Here is a 20,414-nt window from a genome sequence, read left to right as displayed (position 1 = left end):
CGTGGACGTCGTTCGCGAGGATTTGATCTTGGTCAATTACGAAGAAGATCTGGACTTTGTAGAAGACGACCCTTTTGGAAATGTCATCATTGCGGCTTACGTGACAGCTCATGCTCGCTTAAAATTGTACGAAGCTTTAGAACTGTTAGAAGAACGCGTCCTGTACTTTCACACGGACAGTTGCATTTACATCCATCACCCGATTCAACATCACCCTGACATCGAAGGAGACCGTTTAGGAGCCTGGACAGACGAGCATCCCGACGACAAGATTCTAAGTTTCGTCAGTGGCGGCCCCAAAAATTACGGTTACGAATACCGGGACCCACAAGGAGAAGTGCACACGACGTGCAAAGTGAAAGGACTGACTCTGAATCATCGTACCAGTCGAGTGGTCAACTTTGGGGTATTGAAAGAAGCCTTGCAATCGGGAGAGGATGGAAACTTTAAAGTGACCACCTATCAACCGAACAAGATTGTACGTTTACCCACTCACCACATCGTCAGTCGACCCTTGGAAAAAGTCTATCAAATTGTATACCAGAAGCGAGTGCGACTTCGCAATCACTTTACGTTGCCGTACGGTCACGTCGGTATTGGTCTGTATATACAAAGGAACCCTAGGCAAGATCGATAGTTCATTGTTCATTGAAGTAACTTACCATGTCGTTGACGAAGAAGAAACCAGATTGGTTTGGCTTGGACCCAAGAGGTGGCCCAGTATGCACGAGAGTTATTCAAGGAAAAAAGTTACTTTTCAACCCGTGTTAGTGACGGTGCCAGAAGAACCCGTCACCCAGGACGGGACTGTCGTGGACAGGCCTGAAAGACCCTTTCGGGGGGACACTTGTGTGACCATACCCCCTACTATAGAACTGGTTAGAACTTTACCCAAAACATGTTGTACAGACACTTGTGTTTATTCCACGTTCATGGTTATCATGTGCCTTTTATTCTTGTACTTAAGCCTTTGGCTTTTATGTATTTTTGTCTTTCGTATTCATGTTTGAAACATTCAATAAACGTGTTCTGAAAAAGTATATAAACTCTTGTCTTGTTTGTTTTCGTGTCACAAGTGACATTTCTCACACTATGGCTACCTCTGCTGTCTCTGCTCCCTCTTCCTCTACTGTCAAAGTCATCGACGAACACTTAGATCGTGCCAGTTGGGAGGCTTTGTATCTTCGCCATCCCTTTAACATGCTCATTGCTGGACCTAGCGGTTCAGGCAAAACCGAATTCGTCAAACGTTTGATCGAACATAAACATCATTTGATCGATCGGCCACCTCAACGGATCGTGTGGTGTTACAAAGAGTGGCAATCGGTGTACAGCCTCTTGCGAGAAAGTCAAGGCGATTCCATCGTGTTTGTGGAAGGCATTCCTAAAGAAGACGACGGTATCGTCTCTGACTCCCGTCAAACCCATTTGGTCATTTTCGACGACATGTTAGGAGAAGACGAAGAAGAAATTAAACTGTGGTTTACGCGCAAAGGGCATCACCGTAATGCCAGTGTCGTTTACATCACCCAAAATTTGTTTCAACAAAGTAAAGCCCATCGCACCATCAGTCTCAATGCGCATTACGTGGTCTTGTTTAAAAGCCCTCGAGATAAATCGCAAGTGCAAGTCTTAGCCAAACAGTTAGGAACGCCTTGGCTGACTCAGGCGTACGACGATGCCACTCAAACGCCACACGCCTATTTACTCGTCGATTTGAAACCTACGACTCCCGAGGATTTGCGATTTCGTACCCACTTGTTTCACCACTGGTGCCAAGACAGAGGGCCTGTCCTGTACACGTCTCCGTCCTCGACTTCATTTCACTCCCCATAAAAAAATCTATAAAAACCTCAGACCCTTTTCGTCTGTCTCACACAGTGTGAACATGACGTCCCTTCAGTCGCATCTTCCCGTCAAATTGATTCGTGCCTTGTATGGCATCAGTCGAGAAAAAAATCCACAAACACGAGCTCGTGTCTTAGAAGCTAGTCTCAAAGAAGTCTTACGATGGTTCACGGTGACGGCACGTCAACTACTCCAAGGAATCATTCAGATTCCTCATCAAACCAAACGCTTTTTCGATCGAAACAAAGTCGCTTTGGTCCAACTGGCTGATCCCCGCATCGACACTCAAACCAAAAAACAAATCATTTTGAAACGTGGAGGGAGCGGTACTCTAGGAGGGGTCATCATTCGCTCTCTCTTAAGATGGAATCCTAATGCCCCCAAAGTTATCCCCAAGACAAAAGTGCAACGAAGCCCCAAGAAGAAAAAGACCAGGTCCCCAAGGAGAACTTCTCCAGTGGCAGGACCCTCCTCTGACCAGACACCACCACCCCGGAAAAAGAAAAGAAGCCCCCAGAAAAACAAACAGAGACAAAGTCCCCAGAAAAAGAAAAGTCCACAGAAGAAAACTAGTCGCAAGAGAGGCACTTCGGCCAGGACGCAACCTTACACTCGCAAACCACGATCTGCCACGGCAGTGACTGCGTCTCCGGCATCCTCACGTTTGTCCACTTCTCCGTTGATGACACCAGGAACTGAAGAGTACTTGGAGACGTTGATCACACCAAGAACTTCTCCGTTGATGACCCCCAAAAGAACTTCCCCAGTGGCAGGACCCTCCAATTTAGTGGCAGTGGCTGCTGCTCACAAAGTAACTTCTCCCAAAATCAAAGTCCATGAAAGATCGGGCATGTTACAAAGTTTACTGGATTTGTCCAAGCAAGAACTGGCTCGATTTAGTCCGTTGCGTACCCCTGCACGACGTGTCATGCCTGTCCTCAAACTGATACGACGTCAAGACAATCAGTGGCGACGCGTTCCAGTATAAAAAAGGCCTGTGACCGAGTAGGGTATCAGTGTTTTTTTGGTGCTCCTGAAGACTCAAAGATGTCACCCTCCAGAAAACCCCAAGGAAAGAAAAGGAAAGGACTGCCACCACGTTTAGCCAAACATGGGGACATGTTATCTGTCCTGTCCAAAGCGTCTCCACCCCTACGAAAAAAACTCATTCAAACAGCCTCCAAAGAGGTCATCGATACCGTGTGCGAATGTTGTTTGAACGTTTTGAAAGGCACGATCCCTTTGTCCAAACACCAGAAACAATGCTTAGGCAAAGATCGTCACGTTCTTCGCCAAATGGTTCAAAAGAAAATTCACATTCGTCAAAAAAAGAAGATGTTGGTCCAACGTGGAGGCATTTTGCCTCTCTTGTTAGGCCCCATACTGAAAGGAGTCTTGGGAACCATGTTGGGAGGACTGGTGGGAGCAAGATAAAAAGGCCCTTGGAAGTCCCAAGATCTCAGAATCGACCCCTGACTACCCCATGTAAGGACGAAAACTAGCTTTAGTGCCTTACAAACGATGGATGGAATACCATCGGTGGCAAGAACAACGCACCCCGCATTTACCTCCCAATCCCCATTTGAGCGAGATGTCCCAGTTACAACACGAATTGCAGTCCTTGATGGATCGCCAAGATTTGTCCGAAACAGAAAAATCGCAAAAGTACGGTCAACTCTTGCAACGACTGCAACTCTTTCACCAGAAAGCTTTAGACGAAACAGCTCTACCCACTTTGAAAGATTTTAAGACCTTGATGAAAAGTCCAGCACCATCATCATTACCACCACCACCACTACTACCATCCCCTGGGGTCACCAGAGATGCTACCCCACGAAGGCCTGAGGAAGAAGAGATGCGAGAAGTGCTTCAAACACCGTGTGCAGCTCCCATTTCGAGTAAGATTGCAGCATCCTTGTTGACCCCGTCCCCCACACCCCAACGAGAAGAAATGAAAGCTTGGGTTAAAAAGATGATGTCCACTCCTCCTTCGACAGAAGTGAAAAAGAAAGAAGGGAAACCAGAAGTGAAAAAAGAAAAGAAAACCAAAGCCATTCCATTGCCACCTCCACCTCCACCACTACCTTCGACTTCTACTCCCGTAGCCCATCAGACACGTAAATCCGTTTCCAAACCACCCTTTCCACCCACCCAAAGTAGCATCACCGAAGAGTGGGTGACTTATTAACAAACCAACAAAATGGAAAAAGTCTTAGCCAGCATTTACTACGATCCCTCGCATCCTGTAGGTTACGCAGGAGTTCAAAAATTGTATCGTGCTGCTAAAACGCGACTGAAAAGTCACCGTTTACCTCAAGTGCAACGATGATTACAAGAACAAGCTACCTACACTTTACACAAACCCATTCGACGCAAGTTTGCCAGAAGTCGCACCCGAGTGGAAGGCATAGATCATCAATGGCAAGCCGATTTAGCCGATGTCTCTCATTTGGCCAGCTACAATCGTGGCTACAAATATTTGTTTTGTGTCATCGACGTCTTTTCCAAATTTGCCTGGGTCGTGCCCTTGACTTCCAAATCGAGCAGCGAGTTAGTGCGAGCCCTGCAACGAGTGTTGAAACAAAGCGGTCGTCACCCTCTTCGATGGCAAACGGACAGAGGCACCGAATTTCTGAACCAAGCTTTCCAAAAAGAATTAAAGAAACGTGACATTCATTTTTTTACCACCGAGAATCCCGAAACCAAAGCCAGCATCGTGGAACGTTTTCAACGCACTTTAAAAGAACGCATGTGGAAATATTTTACGCATCACCACACTCTGAAGTACATCGACATCTTACCGCACCTGGTGCAAGCGTACAACCAATCTTACCATCGAAGCATCGGACGTGCCCCGCAAGACGTGACTCCCGACAACGAAGTGTTGGTGTTTGAGCGCCTGTTTGGTACGTCCCCGACGAGGGCTGTCCCCAAGAAAAGTGGAGAGTTGACCGTAGGAGATTGGGTGCGCATTGGCAAAACCAAACGCACTTTCGACAAAGGTTACTTACCTAACTGGACGACCGAATTGTTTCGCGTCACTGGACGAGTGCATGGCCGTCATCCTGCCGTCTATAAATTGGAAGACATGAACGGAGAAGTGCTCAAAGGAACCTTTTATTTGCCCGAGTTACAACGTGTCACCAAAAAAGAAGACGACGTGTACGACATCGAAAGCATTCTCGAACGCAGAACCCGTAAAGTGGGCAAACGACGTGTCAAAGAAGTCAAAGTACGTTGGAAAGGATATCCACCCAGTTTTGATTCTTGGATCGACGATTCGCAAGTCATCGACTATAAAAAGAAGTGACCATCATGCCTTTTCACACAGACACAGCTACGTCGACCACTCCTCCTTCACCTAGTTCTTCTGTGCAAGATTTACAAAAACAACCCTTGTGGGTGTGGTGTGGAGAACGTGTGCCTAAAACGCAAATCGTCTTTTTCTGCCAAATCTTCGTGGTGTATTGTGTCATCGGGGCAGCCATCGCCAATTTGAGTTTGTAACAAGGAGACAAACAATTGTGGACGATTTTATTGAGCAGTTGCATCGGTTACCTGCTTCCTAATCCCTCCCTGAAATTCACCTCGAACGGGAACCCCGGGAACCTTGTGTCCAGTGCCAGTGCCAGTCACCACTTCAACCACAACCAGAACCCCATTTTAGACGGAGACACGCCTCTGACGTCCACTAACCCCTCGGACAGCCACAGAACTCTGGAATTATGAGTCACCAAAGCCAATTTTACTTAACTTTACCCAGTGACAGTTCCATGGAGGTGTTTCCCAAGAACACGTTGTGCTGTTACACGGCCAAATTACCTCAGGCCATCCAGTTAGATCACGAAGCCCATTGGGAAGTGGCTTAAGTAGAAATCATTCACCCGACCCAAGTCCTCAATGTCCTTCCCAATCAAAATTTTTCTGATGTGGAAGTTCACGACGAGCAAATGCAACAGTGGATGGATAGCAATGTCAAATATGACAAGAAAACCCGTACACAAAAGTACACCACCTATCACTTGTTCATTCCCGCAGGCTATTATTTTAGTGGTCAACATTTGGTCAGCACCATAGCCTCCAGGTTTAATGTCGTGTTTCTGAAAGCTTTGGAGCATGTCAACAAAAGTGTCACCATGGAATACCGCAAAGCAGCTCGTCGCTTCTTGATGAAATTTGACGGGAGTAAAATCCTGTCCATTTTATTTTGTCCTGAATTGTTTGACATGTTGGGCGGAGACATGGACATGAGAAAGGCCATGCTCAAGAAAAACGAATTACCCATCGTTTACGACAACGAGTCTTTTAGCAAGTTATTTCGTGCCCCGGTAGAACTGAACCAAGGACTGAATTTGATGTTCGTGTATTCCGATGTGGTGGAGTACAACGTGGTGGGACACACCTCCGTACCGTTACTGCGTGTCATTCCTTTCAAAGTGGATTCTGCCACGGGCGCTGACGAGGAAGGTGGAAACACTTACCACGTTCACCGCGAATTTGTCCATCCTCACTGTTTGCCTGTCAGTAAGTCGTATTTGGACACGGCCAACATTGCTATAAAAGGAGATCTGGGACAAAATATTCCATTCACCAAAGGAAAAGTCACGGTGAAACTCCATTTTCGAAAACGGTTCTCTCACGACTCGTAAGTAAGTCATGTATCCAGTGTACCGAGGGGTTGCTCGACAGCGAGGACACGGTTTAGGAGATATGTTAAAATCGGCCTTTCGTTCGGTGGCCCCGGTGTTGAAACCGATGGTGACACGCGGATTGCACGCCTTGAAAGATGCGGCACTGACGCAAGGCAAAGAATTTTCTCCAAAATGTCATCATCGACAAACAAAACCCTAAAGAAGCCTTCATGAGGGCAGGCAAAAATGTCTTGCTGCAAACGGGCAAAGACATTTTAGGCCGACAAGACACACCTATAAATGCCCTGCACGCTACAGAGTCAGGCATTCAGCAAGGACAAGGCAGAAAGAGACGACGCAGAAAACACCCTTTCACCAGACTTCAAGCGAGAAAGGCCAAGAAAAGAAGAACCGTTCGAGACTTAGACGTTTTCGATTATTGAGAAAGAACAAAAAAAATGATGCACCGAGAGTCTTGCGCTTGCTCCAAGACGGAACTGGATCTGTTTGCCATGCCCCCCACCATGATGACCATGCAAGAATCCCAATGGGTGGAATTTCACCCCGTCTCCTCTTTGACGGATTCCGCTCCCATCGAGTTTGAAATCAAAGGACAGCCCGAAGATTACATCGATCTGAGTAGCAGTTACTTGTACCTGAAAGTCAAAATTCTAGATAAGACTGGAGGTGCTATAGACGATGAAGCAGTAGCTCCCGTCAACAATTTCATGCATTCCTTGTTCAGTGGGGTGGACTTGTACTTGAATAACAAACTGGTCAGTAGCAGCATGGATACTTACCCTTATCGTGCCTACCTGGAAAATCTCTTGACGTACGGAATAGATGCCAGGAACACTCATCTCAATGCCTGTGTGGTATGGGAAGCTGACGAACCTACCAAGTTTGAAATATTGGAAACTGATGAGAAGAAAGACAACAATGATGGATTTGTAGAACGAAGAAAGAGAATCACGGGAGTCGACACAAGTTTAGAACTGATGGATCGTTTGCATTTGGACATGTGGTTGCAAGAAAAGTATTTGCTGAACGGGGTGGATGTCCGTCTGAGACTGAATCGTAGCAGTACCGCTTTCCATTTATTGGCTGATAGTGACGGTTACAAAACCAAAATCCAAGAAGCAAGACTCTACGTACGCCGTGTGGAAGTGTTACCTAAAGTGGGAAACGACATCAGTCAGACGTTGAGCAGAACGACCGCCAAGTATCCCATACGACGCGTGGAAGTGAAAACCTTCACCATTCCCAAGGGACAGCGATCCATGATCGAAGATCATCTGTTCCAAGGACAGTTACCCAAACGTTTGATCGTTGGTATCGTCGAGAATACAGCCTTCAACGGAGCTGCCGAAAAAAATCCTTTCTACTTTCAACACTTTGGCGTGTCCAAAATCGAAGTCAGTCGCGATGGCAAAACCTTGTGTACCCGACCGTTTGAACCTGACTTTACCAAGAAGAATTACTTGAGATCGTACTTGTCCCTGTACGAAGCCACCGGACAGTTAGGAACCAATACCAGTCACGGTATTACGTACGAGGATTATGCAGGAGGCTACGCTTTGTGGGCTTTTGATTTCACTCCAGACCAAGGCAGCGACGAGGGACATTTCCACCCTATAAAATCCGGCCAGATTCGTGTGGAAATTCAGTTTAAAGACCGAGACCCTGATGAAACGGTGAACGTCATCCTGTATGCAGAATTCGATAATACCATAGAAATCAACAGTTTGAGAGAAGTCATCCTAGATTACTAGAAACCATGGAAGACTGTTATCCCTCTTTACCTAGTGGAGAAACTTTTAATGTTGGATTATTGTTAAAAAATGTTAGAGTTGTTGTTGTTTAGTGTTAAGTGATTTTTGAATAAAAAATGTTGTGTTTTGAAAAAATTGTTTGATGTTATATTGTTGGATTATTGTTAAAAATGTTAGAGTTGTTGTTTAGTGTTAAGTGATTTTTGAATAAAAAAAATGTTGTGTTTTGAAAAAAATGCCTTTGTCTTTTGTTTAGCTATAAGAACGTTGGATTGATGCTCTTTCATTTCTTATTATCCCTCTCATGACACTCACTAAACGTTGCGACTCAAAAACCGTGTGGGGGATGTTTTCCTTCACGTCCGCGCTTTGACTTTAAGAACCGGTTTGTTTCCAGTCTAACCATCCATTGTCGACTCATCCTCCTACGAAGATGTGCTCCAAACTAGCTAAGCTCAACGAAGCCTACGTGAATTTGCATAGGGTCAGACACAGTCTGATACCGAAGCCAGAAGAAATAGAGAATGTGAGAATGCTAAAAATCACTGAAGACCTGATAGAAGATCTCTTCAGAGAAGAAGTGAACAGGGAGAAAGAAGAATGGACAGAGAAGTACAGACTTCAGAGACAGCAACAACAGCAGCAACAGCAGCAACAACAGCAACAGCAGCAACCTGAAGCTGACAGAGGCTTTGTCGATTGTCGTATCGACACCAAAGAGTTCTTCTTCTCTTTCCGAAGAAGCAGACCTATCGCCATTCTTAGAAACTAAAAAAGAATGCCAATGTGTGTAGGTAGAGTAGTGTGAAAATAAACACTAACTCTTTTTTTAAAAAATGTGAGGGTATGTGTTTGTGTGTTTGTGTTTGTAAGTGGTTAAGTAGGTTGGTATGGATAGTAGATTAAAATGATGTTTTTTTTTTGGTGTTTGAGGTGTAGATTGGGAGTTAGATTGGATTGCTTTGCGTATGTGGATAGTCTATTGAAGTGATTTATAAAAAAAATTTAAAATAGTGATGGGTAGCATAAAAAAGTGAGTGAGTGTTTCTTTTAGGTCCGCGCGTTGTTGCTTTTTGGTTATGATCTAGGTAAGATCAATTTTATGTTTTTAGGGGGATGTTTTCCATCACGTCCGCGCTTTCACTATAAATTGAAACTCGCTGGGCAGTCTAGCTACCCTTGTTGATTGATCAACACAAGAATGAATAGCAGAATAAGCAAACTTCTTGAACTCCAGATACATCTGGAATATGTCAGGCGCCTGTTAAATGAACTGGCCGCGGAGGCTATAGTAGAAGAGGAAAGAGTGAAGAACGAAGAGGAGGAGAGAAGACAGAGGGAAGAGGAGGAAAAGAAACTAGAAGAGAGGATGTCGTACAATATTCCCGAGACAGAGGATTGGGGTGTTGAAGCGAATCATCCTCCCTCTGCGCTCCCCAGAAGAAAGGTGAAAGGAGACTGGGGAAGAAGATGCGTGTGTGGCGCCAGGCCAGGAAGGTGCAACCATTAGATAGGTGCATCTGGAGTTTAAAAAAAACAGCCCTTTTAAGGGCTACCCAATGCTCTAGAAAAGAAATAACTATTAATTTGCCAATGTGTGTAGGTAGAGTAGTGTGAATATAAACACTAACTCTTTATTGATAGTGAGAGTGTATGTGTTTGTGTGTTTTTTGTTTGTAAATGTTCAAGGAAGTTTGTGTGAATAGTAGATTATGGGTTTCTTTATTGTTTCTTAGCGTATGTGGAGAGTATAGTTTGGGTTTGATTATATGAAATGAGAAAAGTGGGGGATGTTTTCCTTCACGTCCGCGCGTTGCTTGGTCATGATCTAGGTAAGATCAATTTTACGTTTTTAGGGGGATGTTTTCCATCACGTCCGCGCTTTCACTATAAGAACCCACCACGTTCGTCATTAGAACCATTCTACGGAATAATAAAAAACGAAGATGGTGGTTGCAAGTGACTTGTTCAACAATTTGGTACATATATACAACTGGATAATAGATGGTATCTATGTAGTGGAGAGACTAGAAAAAGAATGGAAGATAGCAGAGTACCTGGACTACGCTAAATGTCTAAACATAGCAAAAGAACTGATAGCAGGAATGATAGAAGAGGAGGAAAAGAGAATGAGAGGTATGATAAATCCCACCTATGTCAGAGTGGGAAGCACTTGACAATGCAAGCAAAGTCAGGTGTTTTCTTGAAAAAATGTCACATGGGACAGAGTGCTCTTATGTGGAGAGAGGTCAGGAAAGACTTAGGAAAGGAGAGGAGTTGATGAGAAAAGTGATGGAGGTAGAGGTAAAGAAGATTAAAGAGAGATGGTATAAAGAAAGAAAAGATCAGGAAAACAAAAAGAAACAGGCTGATTTTGATAGGCTAAATCAGAATTGGATCAAAGTCCAGGAAAAGTTTAGAGCCTTGGGCCATCCAGACTGGATACCAGAGGAGAAAAAGAAGAAGAAAGGAATAATGGAAAAAGTGAGGACTTGGTGGAAGAAGTTAAGGAGTTAGAAGAAGAAGAAGAAACCCAAAGGCCCTTTTCAGGGCCAGCCATATTTCTCGAAAAGAGATAGCCTTTCAATTGCCTACCCTTTTTGAAATTTAAATTTAAATTTAAAAAAATTTTTTTAAAAAAAATCCCATATTCAATTCCCCTTGTCCCTAGACAAACCCAAACTCTATTCCCATGTTAATTTCCCTTGTCCCTAGACAGACCCAAACTCCATGTTAAATTCCCATTGTCCCTAGAGTGACCGACGATTTTTCTCCATGTTAAATTTCCATTGTCCCTAGAGTGACCCAGGGGTGTTTTTAATGCTAAGTCCCATTGTCCCTAGGGTGACCCCATTTACTACTTTCATGTACTCTAATTTTGGGAGGATTCTTTTTTTCATTTCTTGAAGTATAGAGTACTTTCCTCTTGGACTGTTTTTTCAACTTCATTCATATACAGACCAATGCAGTGTTTGTTAATATTACTCGGATCTTGTACATAGTGTACACTTGCAAATCATCTAGCCAAGAAACGGAATTATTTAGCCATGATATGACCCAAGATGAGCTTCTAAACGTATCATTAAGTTTCATAGCACATGTTTGGAAAGTGAAAGAAGGCAAATGACTGAGCAGTCAAGTCACGAGTTTCACTATAGGTTTGATATGTTACTTTATGTAATGGTATTAGTCAGCAGGTTTGGTAACTTTATGTGCCACTTGTGTCTGACTTGATATTTACTTTTATTATTTCTATTCCGTTCTATTTTCAGTCCTAACACTTTATGGGAGTACATCTATATAACAAGCTCCTGACAGTGTTGAGTGTATGATCATGAAAGTTTATGTGTACATTCACCATTATCGTTTATGTTAATACACGTAAACATTAAGTTTAGGCTGTAGTGACCTATTTGTATTGCTTAGGTTGCTATGTTAAGTTTATAGATTATGTACAAGCGAAACATTCGAGACAAGGAATTCAAGATAATATCTACAGATATTATACGCGTAAAGCAATTCTTCTGAAATAAAATCAATTTTACTGCCTAAACATCCTCTCTTATGCATTCACATTATGCATATAATTTAGATAATTTTGGATACAATGTAGATGTCAATTTTCATAACTACATACAATTTAGAGAAAGTCAATTTACATAAATACTTAGGACTGATATATCGGTGTAATGCTAGATTGGAGAATCATGCAAATGAATTTTTTCTAAAGGCTACAAAGAAGAGCATTGCTATTAAAATTACTAAAGTATAATTTAGACAATACCTCTCTCATTAGAATACATACTGCTTGTATATGACAGTCTTGATTATGCTGATATGAGGTAGGAGTAATTGCACGAGACCTGAAAATGACTGAGTAGAAAATGCTAAAATTTAAGCAGAAAACATTAGTAAAGGACTGGCGAGGCACATCTGTGCTTGTCTGGTATACCTAACTTGGTTGGGAATCACTGGCTTAAGTCATTGTACCAAGGTTGAAGGTGAATTATTAGAAAGTGTTCAAATAAAAGCAGTGAACATTATTACAGGACTTGGTCCAGGCACATATATGATTGTGTAGAATAACACACTGGTAGCGAATCACTGGCAAAACGTAGACACAATCCGAAAATGGTCTTTAATAATCGCAAAATGCAATAGCTGGTTTTAATACTCTTAGTCATCGTTACAGTACTCTTAGTAATCATTACAATAATCTTAGTAATCATTACAATACTCTTAGTAATCATTATAAAACATTTAGTAATCAATATAATCCTCTTAGCAGTCCCTATAATACTCATAGTAATCATGATACTCTTTACAATTCATGTAAACTCTTAGTAATTATTACAATACCTTACTAACCCCATAGCTACTCATTATAATTATCTTAGTTATCATTATTATTTATTTAGTAATCATTATAATTCTCTTTGTAATCCCTATAATACTCATAGTAATCATGATACTCTTTACAACTCATGTAAGCTCTTAGTAATCATTATAATACCTTACTAACCCCTAAAATACTCTTTATAACCCATATAGTCCTCTTAATCATTATAATACTCATAGTAGTCTCTATAATACTCGTATTAATGCTCCTAGCAATCATTATATTTCTCTTAGTAATTCATTTACAACTCTTAGTAATCATTATAATTATCTTAGTGATCATTATTATTTATTTAGTAATCATTATAATCCTCTTAGTAATCCCTGTAATATTCATAGTAATCATCACACTCTTAGTAATTCATGCTTAAGTCTTAGCAATTATTAAAATGCTCTTAGTAATCACGATATAACTTTTGCAATTATTATAGTACTCTTATTCATCCGTATAAAACTCTTAGTAATAGTTATAATACTTTAATTAATCATTACAGTACTCTTAGTAATCCCTAAAATAATCTTAGTAACCTCTATAATACTCTTAATCGTTATAATACTCATAGGAATCTCTATAATGCTCTTAGTAATCATTATAATGCTCCTAGTAATGATCATAATTTTCTTAGCAATCCCTGTAATTCTCTTAATAGTCATTATAATTCTTCTTAGTAATCATTATAATATTCTCAGTAATCATTATAATGCTCATTGTAATCCCTATATTCTTCGTAGTAATCATTATATTCCTCCTAGTAATCCCAATATTGTTCATAGTACTCATTATATTGCTCCTAGTAATGATCATAATTTTCTTAGTAATCCCTGTAGTTCTCGTAATAATCATTATAATTCTCTTAGTAATCATTATAATGTTCTTAGTAATCATTATAGTGCTCCTTGTAATCCCTATATTCTTCGTAGTTAATCATTATATTGCTCCTAGTAATGATCATAATTTTCTCAGTAATCCCTGTAATTCTCTTAATAGTCATTAAAATTCATTTAGTAATCGTTATAATACATTTAGTAAACATTACAATACTCTTTATAATTTATAACATACTCTTAGTAGCTCATATTGTAATCATTATAGTACTCATATTAATCCCTCTAATTGTCTTGCTAATGATTATAGTACTCATATTAATCCCTATAATTCTCTTGCTAATGATTATAATACTCATATTAATCTCTATAATTCTCTTACTAATCATTATAATGTTCATAGTAATCCATATAATGTTCTTAGTGATCGTTATAAAACTCTTGAATAATCAATATGATACTCCTAGTTATCGACTATACGCCAATCTCTGCCTGAATAAAAGCGTTGCTTCAAATCTTACTCTTGATACACTGAGTTTCAAAGCATGTTTGGTTTATGGAAACAAGTAGAAAGCCCACCCCCTTCCCGTCAGGAAGTGTGTGCCATACCAGATTATTGAGCGACTCCTTTCTATGGAATTGCTTATAGAAAGACATACAAAGGTATGAAACAAAAATAAATCATATAGCCGAAATATTGTCCATCGCCATCTGTTCTTGTGGCACAAAGATAGATGACGTTGAATTGCATCATTCTCAAAAATGAAATCGAATAAGATCTTCGATTTTCAAGTATATAAGAACTGGATATTATCTTTTGTTTCTGACTGTTACTTAAAACAATGAAACTTCCAGATATAGAGAACAGAAAGGAAAGATAAAATACACAGATGTTTAGTCTGTATGCAGACAAACAAAATTATCATCCATTCCTATTCTGAGCATGAAAGATAATTTCATCGTATTTTCCTTATTGTGGATCCTAGCTGACACTTGTTTCATAATACAGAAACGACGATCTTCGTCATCACTTATGAAATATTACGATAAATGTACCGACTAAAACATAGTCTGTTAGTTTTCCCAAACAAATATTCTAACATCCGAAGATATGGCAACCAGCTGTAGATATTTTTTAATGTCCTTAGTATATGACTCTCGTTGAAATAGTCGCTTGACTGTATCAGGTTTGGTACACCCATTTCCCTTCAAGCTATAAATGCTTGTATTTGGTGACAGAAACCAGATTTATAAATGAAATCTCATGCGTCATAATTATCTCACAAGCAATGACTTTCCCGAAACATAATACTGGTAAAATTGTATATGATCATCACATAAACACAAGGGTGAAAAGCCAAATTCCAACTGTTTATTTGGATGTGTTTTGTGCATGCAAGTGTGCTTTGTCATATTCAAATGTGACTAGAATAGAAAGAAAATACCATAAGGCTCGGAGCAGAAGTCGCTAAGAGTAAAGTCAAGCGTTTAGAAGGTATGCCATTAAGTAATAACTTGTGTAATTTAGTAAACATTGTGTTACCGACACATTTCACGCATTATATATGTGTCAACTGTATTTGTAGTTTATAAATAAATTAGTCTCAAAAAATCCCCATAAGTTAAAAAAATATTATATCATCTTTCGCAAAAGGAGTTCGTTTTTAACGTGATGTAATGTAAGAACCGGGTTTTCTTCGAGAGCAATTACTGTGGTAGATGAGTATTACAGTTAGTATTATTTCATTATTTCAGTCAGGTTGTTAATAAAGATGTAAAGGACTATGTGCCAATGTTCATGTATCATGACGAGACGGTATACTTTATTGGTCAGACAAGAGTTTGTCCAGTGGAGTGGGACAGTTCTGGCAATATAATATGTACAGTTCTAACTCTTTACACTTCTGATCACTTTTCATTATTTCATTCACCATGACTAGACAGAGCAGGACCAATTTTAAATACGTTGTTACTTTAAAATATTGAAGCCGATAATTTTGATTACGCATCCATTATCTTCTCCACACATACACACACACACACACACACACACACACGAGCATCCGTACATGTTTTAAACTTATCAAAAAATTTAAGACTGTAAATTTGAGTGAGATTCAAATAAGAATTACACGGGTGCAAGTGATTTTTATAATGCTTCAGCTAGCATATACAGGGCTTAAAAAGACATATTAGTAGTTAAGACGGTGGAAATGCCGAAATACTTGTTTTCTATTTCCAACTTTGCAAAATTATTAATTCTTCCTTAAAAGATTGATTTCCAGTTTTAAATTCCAGTGCGCAAGAAACTCTTACCTTTTTAACTACATAAATGACAAACAGTCCTGAATTAAATGATCGAAACACACGTGGCATTTGTAGAAAGAATGTCAGAATTGCATTCAGATAAAACATTTCGTATTTTTAATAGTGAGCTGTTGTATACTTTTAAGCATAACATTATATTAATACTGTATATTATTAGTTTGCTCTTTACGATGTACTCGTGTGTTAAATGGCCCTTTCGCTAATTCATAGCTAGGACAGAAATAGGATTTTTATTGTATTATTTGTTGTGAGGTTGGAGTATCATCAATGGTGGAGAGTTTCTTCATGCTTCTGTATTTAATGTTTCATAGTATATGCGTCTGAGATGTATATATAAGGTTCAGTGTGTGTAAGGGTATTTTGGAATAGTTGGTTTATCAAATTCCCCATAATCCTTCACCGTATGCCTTACAGAGAACATAACAATGCAGTACATATACATTTCTAATATTTTTTTTTTGTATATTTAAGGTAATGAATGGGCATATGACGGAGAAAAAGGTAAGCTGTACTCTCCTGCGTCCTTTATTTCTCTTTGTTGCATGATTTATACAGAGATATTTTTGCATTAGATAACATAACGTCACGTGATTTGTGATACTTGATCATATTACACTAACTGCATCACTGCTTTTATGTGGCATATTTACGTATGTTTGCAACCTCATGTGGGTGAAATGGTATTTTCACTTTTTTAAATCAAATTATATTTCAAATTTATCACTCCTCTCAATCATGCGAGAAAACAATTATGAAATTATGTTAAGAATAGTAAATTTTTTATAAAACTATGTTGATCTCAATTTGCTTGTTCATTACAAATGCATCAAACCTGGTATATTGTTAGTCACGTGCGATTTTACATTTTTATAACAAGCAGGGGCTGTTATTCGCTCATTGAAAATATTATTAGTGTCTTATTAATGATGAAGACGCGAGTGAGTTACTGTCATTAAGAGTCAGTAGTTAAGTGGAGCGATCTAGCGACAATGGGAATTAGCATTAAAATACCCCCTGGGCCTGTCTAGCGACAATGGAAAATTAACATTAACCACCCTGGGCCTGTCTAGCGACAAGGGAAATTTAACATGGGCAAAAATCCCTGGGCCTGTCTAGCGACAAGGGGATTTAACATGGGGAATATATTTTGGGCCTGTATAGCGACAAGGGGAATTAACATGGGAATAAATTGTGGGCTTGTATAGGGACAATGGGAATAAATCGTGGGCCTGTATAGGGACAAGGGGAAATTAACATGGGATTTTTTTTTATTTTTTTTTTTTTAAATTTTAAAAAAGGGTTGGCAATGGAAATTCAATCTCTTTTCGAGACCTATGAGTGGCCCTGAAAAGGGCCTTTGGGTTTCTTCTTCTTCTTGTTCTTCTAACTCCTCAACTTCTTTATCCATCCTCTTATTTTTTCCATCATTCCTTTCTTCTTCTTTTCTGTTTCCGGTATCCAGTCCGGATGACCCATGGCTCGGAACTTCTGTTGGATTTTTATCCCGTTAGCGTTCAGTTTCTCTAGTTCTTCCTTTTTCTTTCTATTTTCTTCTTCTTTTCTATCTTTTGCCCACCTGTCCTTTATTTTCTCCACTTCTTCATCTATCACCTTTCTCATCTTTTCTTCCCCTTTTTTCAATCTTTCAACACTCCTTTTGACAAAGGGCCACTCTGACCTTTTTTCTATCTCTTCCAAAAACCTTCTTACTTCTTCTACCTTCTCCAGGGCCTCTTTTAATGTTCCCACTCTGACATAAGGGGGATTTATTAGCCCTCTCAGTCTCTTCACTTCTTCTTCAATTAATCCTTCTATCATCTCCCTGGCTAATTTTAGTTCGTTCACGTAGTGCACACTGGTTCTTAACCTCCAATCTCTTTCAACCCTTTCAACTCCATATTCACCATCCACCATCCAAAAATAAACATGCCTTAAATCACTGAACAGTTGGGACACTTCCATCTTCTTTTTTTATTCTTTGTAGAATGGTTTCAACGACGAATACTGTGGGGTCTTATAGTGAAAGCGCGGACGTGATGGAAAACATCCCCCTAAGACATAAAATTGATATTACCTAGATCATTACCAAACAACGCGCGGACGTGAAGGAAAACATCCCCTACTTTTCTCATTTCATATGATCTACTATCCACATACGTGAAGCATCAATAAACAAACCCCCTAATCTACTATTCACACACGCAAAGCATTAAAATTAAACCCCAAATCTACTATCCACACGAACCTACGTCAGCGCTTACAAACACAAACACAAACACTATAAAAAAAGAGTCAGTGTTTATATTCACACTACTCTACCTACACACACACATTGGCAAATTGATTACTATTTCTTTTCTAAAGGTTTGGGTAGCCCTGAAAAGGGCTGTTTGTTTTTGAACTCCAGTGACACCTGGTTAATGATGGCACCTTCCAGGCCTGGCACCACACACACATCTTCTTCCCCAGTCTCCTTTTACCTTTTTTCTTGGTATTGCAGAGGCGGGATAAGTGGCTTCAGAATCCCAATTTTCTGTCTCTGGGATTCTGAAATTTCTTCTCTCCTTTTCCTCCTCTTCTTTTTTTCTTCTTTCCTCCTCCTCTTTCATCCTTCCCTCTTCGACAATGGCCTCCGCGGCCAGTTCATTTAGTATGCGCCTGGCGTATTCCAGGTGCATCCGGAGTTCTAGCAGTTTCACAATTCTGGTATTCATTGTCTTGTCAACGAATGAACAGGGTAGCTAGACTGCCCAGAGAGTTTCAATTTATACTAAAAGCGCGGACGTGAAGGAAAACATCCCCCAAAACAAAATTGATCTTACCTAGATAATAACCTAACAACGCGCGGACCTAAAAGAAACACTCACTCACTTTTTTATACTACCCATCACTATTCTAAAAAATTTTATTAAACAAATAATATACTATCCACATACGCAAAGCAATCAAACCCCAAATCTACTCTCCCCACACGTCAAACAGCAAATAAAAAATGATCTTAATCTACTATCAACACAAACGTACTTGATCACTTACAAACACACAAACACAAACACAAACACATACCCTCACACTATAAAAAAGAGTTAGTGTTTATATTCACACTACTCTACCTACACACATTGGCAAATCGATTGTTATTTCTTTTCTAGAGTATTGGGTAGCCCTGAAAAGGGCTGTTTTTTGTTTGCTATGGCAATCTTTTAGTTTCTAAGAATGCGACGTCCTCTGAGGATAGACTTTCTGACGATAGGTCTGCTTCTTCGGAAAGAGAAGAAGAACTCTTTGGTGTCGATACGACAATCGACAAAGCCTCTGTCAGGTTCAGGTTGCTGCTGCTGCTGTTGTTGTTGTTGCTGTTGCTGCTGTCTCTGAAGTCTGTACTTCTCTGTCCATTCTTCTTTCTCCCTGTTCACTTCTTCTCTGAAGAGCTCGTCTATCAGGTCTTCAGTGACTTTTAACATTCTCACATTCTCTATCTCTTCTGGCTTCGGTATCAGACTGTGTCTGACCCTATGCAAATTCACGTAGGCTTCGTTTAGCTTAGCTAGTTTGGAGCACATCTTCGTAGGAGGATGAGTCGACAATGGATGGTTTGACTGGAAACTACCCCGGTTCTTAAAGTCAAAGCGCGGACGTAAAGGAAAACATCCCTCTACGGTTTTCGAACCGCAACGTTCAATGAGTGTCATGAGAGGGATAGTAAGAAGTCAAAGAGCATGAATCAACATTCTTATAGCCAAACAAAAGACAAAGGCATTTTTTTCAAAACACAACATTTTTTATTCAAAAATCACTTAACACTAACAAACAACTCTAACATTTTTAACAATAATCCAACAATAAAACATCAAACATTTTTTTCAAATCAGAAACATTTTTTTCAATTAACACTCGACTTTAAATAGGGCTGACAACGTTGTGAATGAAATTGTGATTTCCACTGTTGGAAGTCATTAGGCCATTGATGGACACTACGTTTCCTAGCTTGAGACAAAAGATAAGCATAATGGTCACAGAACCATCGATCTACTTTCACATCGTTTCTTGAAGAAGAACGAGGATCAAAATGAGTCACTAAATGTTCTAAGGAGTAGCCCAGGCTGCGATGATGCAGAAAATACACACAGTACTGTCCACACACCAAGGAATCTGTGCCTTGTAATTTCACATTATTGAATCGGGTGGTCTGAGCATTTCTTCTCATAAAGTCAATGATATCGTCTTCCAAAGTGGGCAATCCGTACGAATCGAAATATTCCACACATCCTTCTTGAGGAAAGTAGACGGCTACCCAGTGGGTTCCTGGGAGATGACTGTCGTCCGTGTTGATGACATAAACTTGATGGTCTTGAGGTTTGCGATGAGGAAGTTCATCTTTAGCACAGACGACAGGATTCCAAGAAGCCGTGTACGAACTGTGGTTCAAAAGATAATAAAGTTCCCAGGTATCCATTGATTTGTGTGGCTTTTTTCTTCACAGGTAATGATAAGTGATCAATTCGATCCTGACTTTTTGCTTGAAAATGTCTGACAAGTAAAAGGCGTTTGGCTCCGACTTCTTATTCTGGTCCAAGAGAGATTCGATGCGACGGCACTCCAGAGACGTTAA

At 40.1% G+C, this 20,414-nt stretch overlaps 1 protein-coding gene across 1 annotated transcript in view; it reads left to right on the top strand.

Moving 5' to 3' along the window:
* Nucleotides 1–20,414, top strand: part of LOC149781964 (carbonic anhydrase-like) — a 79,083-nt gene that overhangs the window by 18,339 nt on the left and 40,330 nt on the right. Inside the window, exon 2 of the mRNA XM_089936152.1 lies at nucleotides 16,274–16,303. Coding sequence (XP_089792278.1) covers nucleotides 16,274–16,303 — 30 coding nt within the window. The remainder of the gene's footprint in view (nucleotides 1–16,273; nucleotides 16,304–20,414) is intronic.

Source organism: Sinohyriopsis cumingii, chromosome 15 (assembly GCF_028554795.1).
Source record: "Sinohyriopsis cumingii isolate HCF-2022 chromosome 15, ASM2855479v2, whole genome shotgun sequence".
Taxonomy (NCBI): domain Eukaryota; kingdom Metazoa; phylum Mollusca; class Bivalvia; order Unionida; family Unionidae; genus Sinohyriopsis; species Sinohyriopsis cumingii.
Note: the sequence above shows the minus strand (reverse complement) of the source record. Positions and strands in the feature narration are given on the sequence as shown.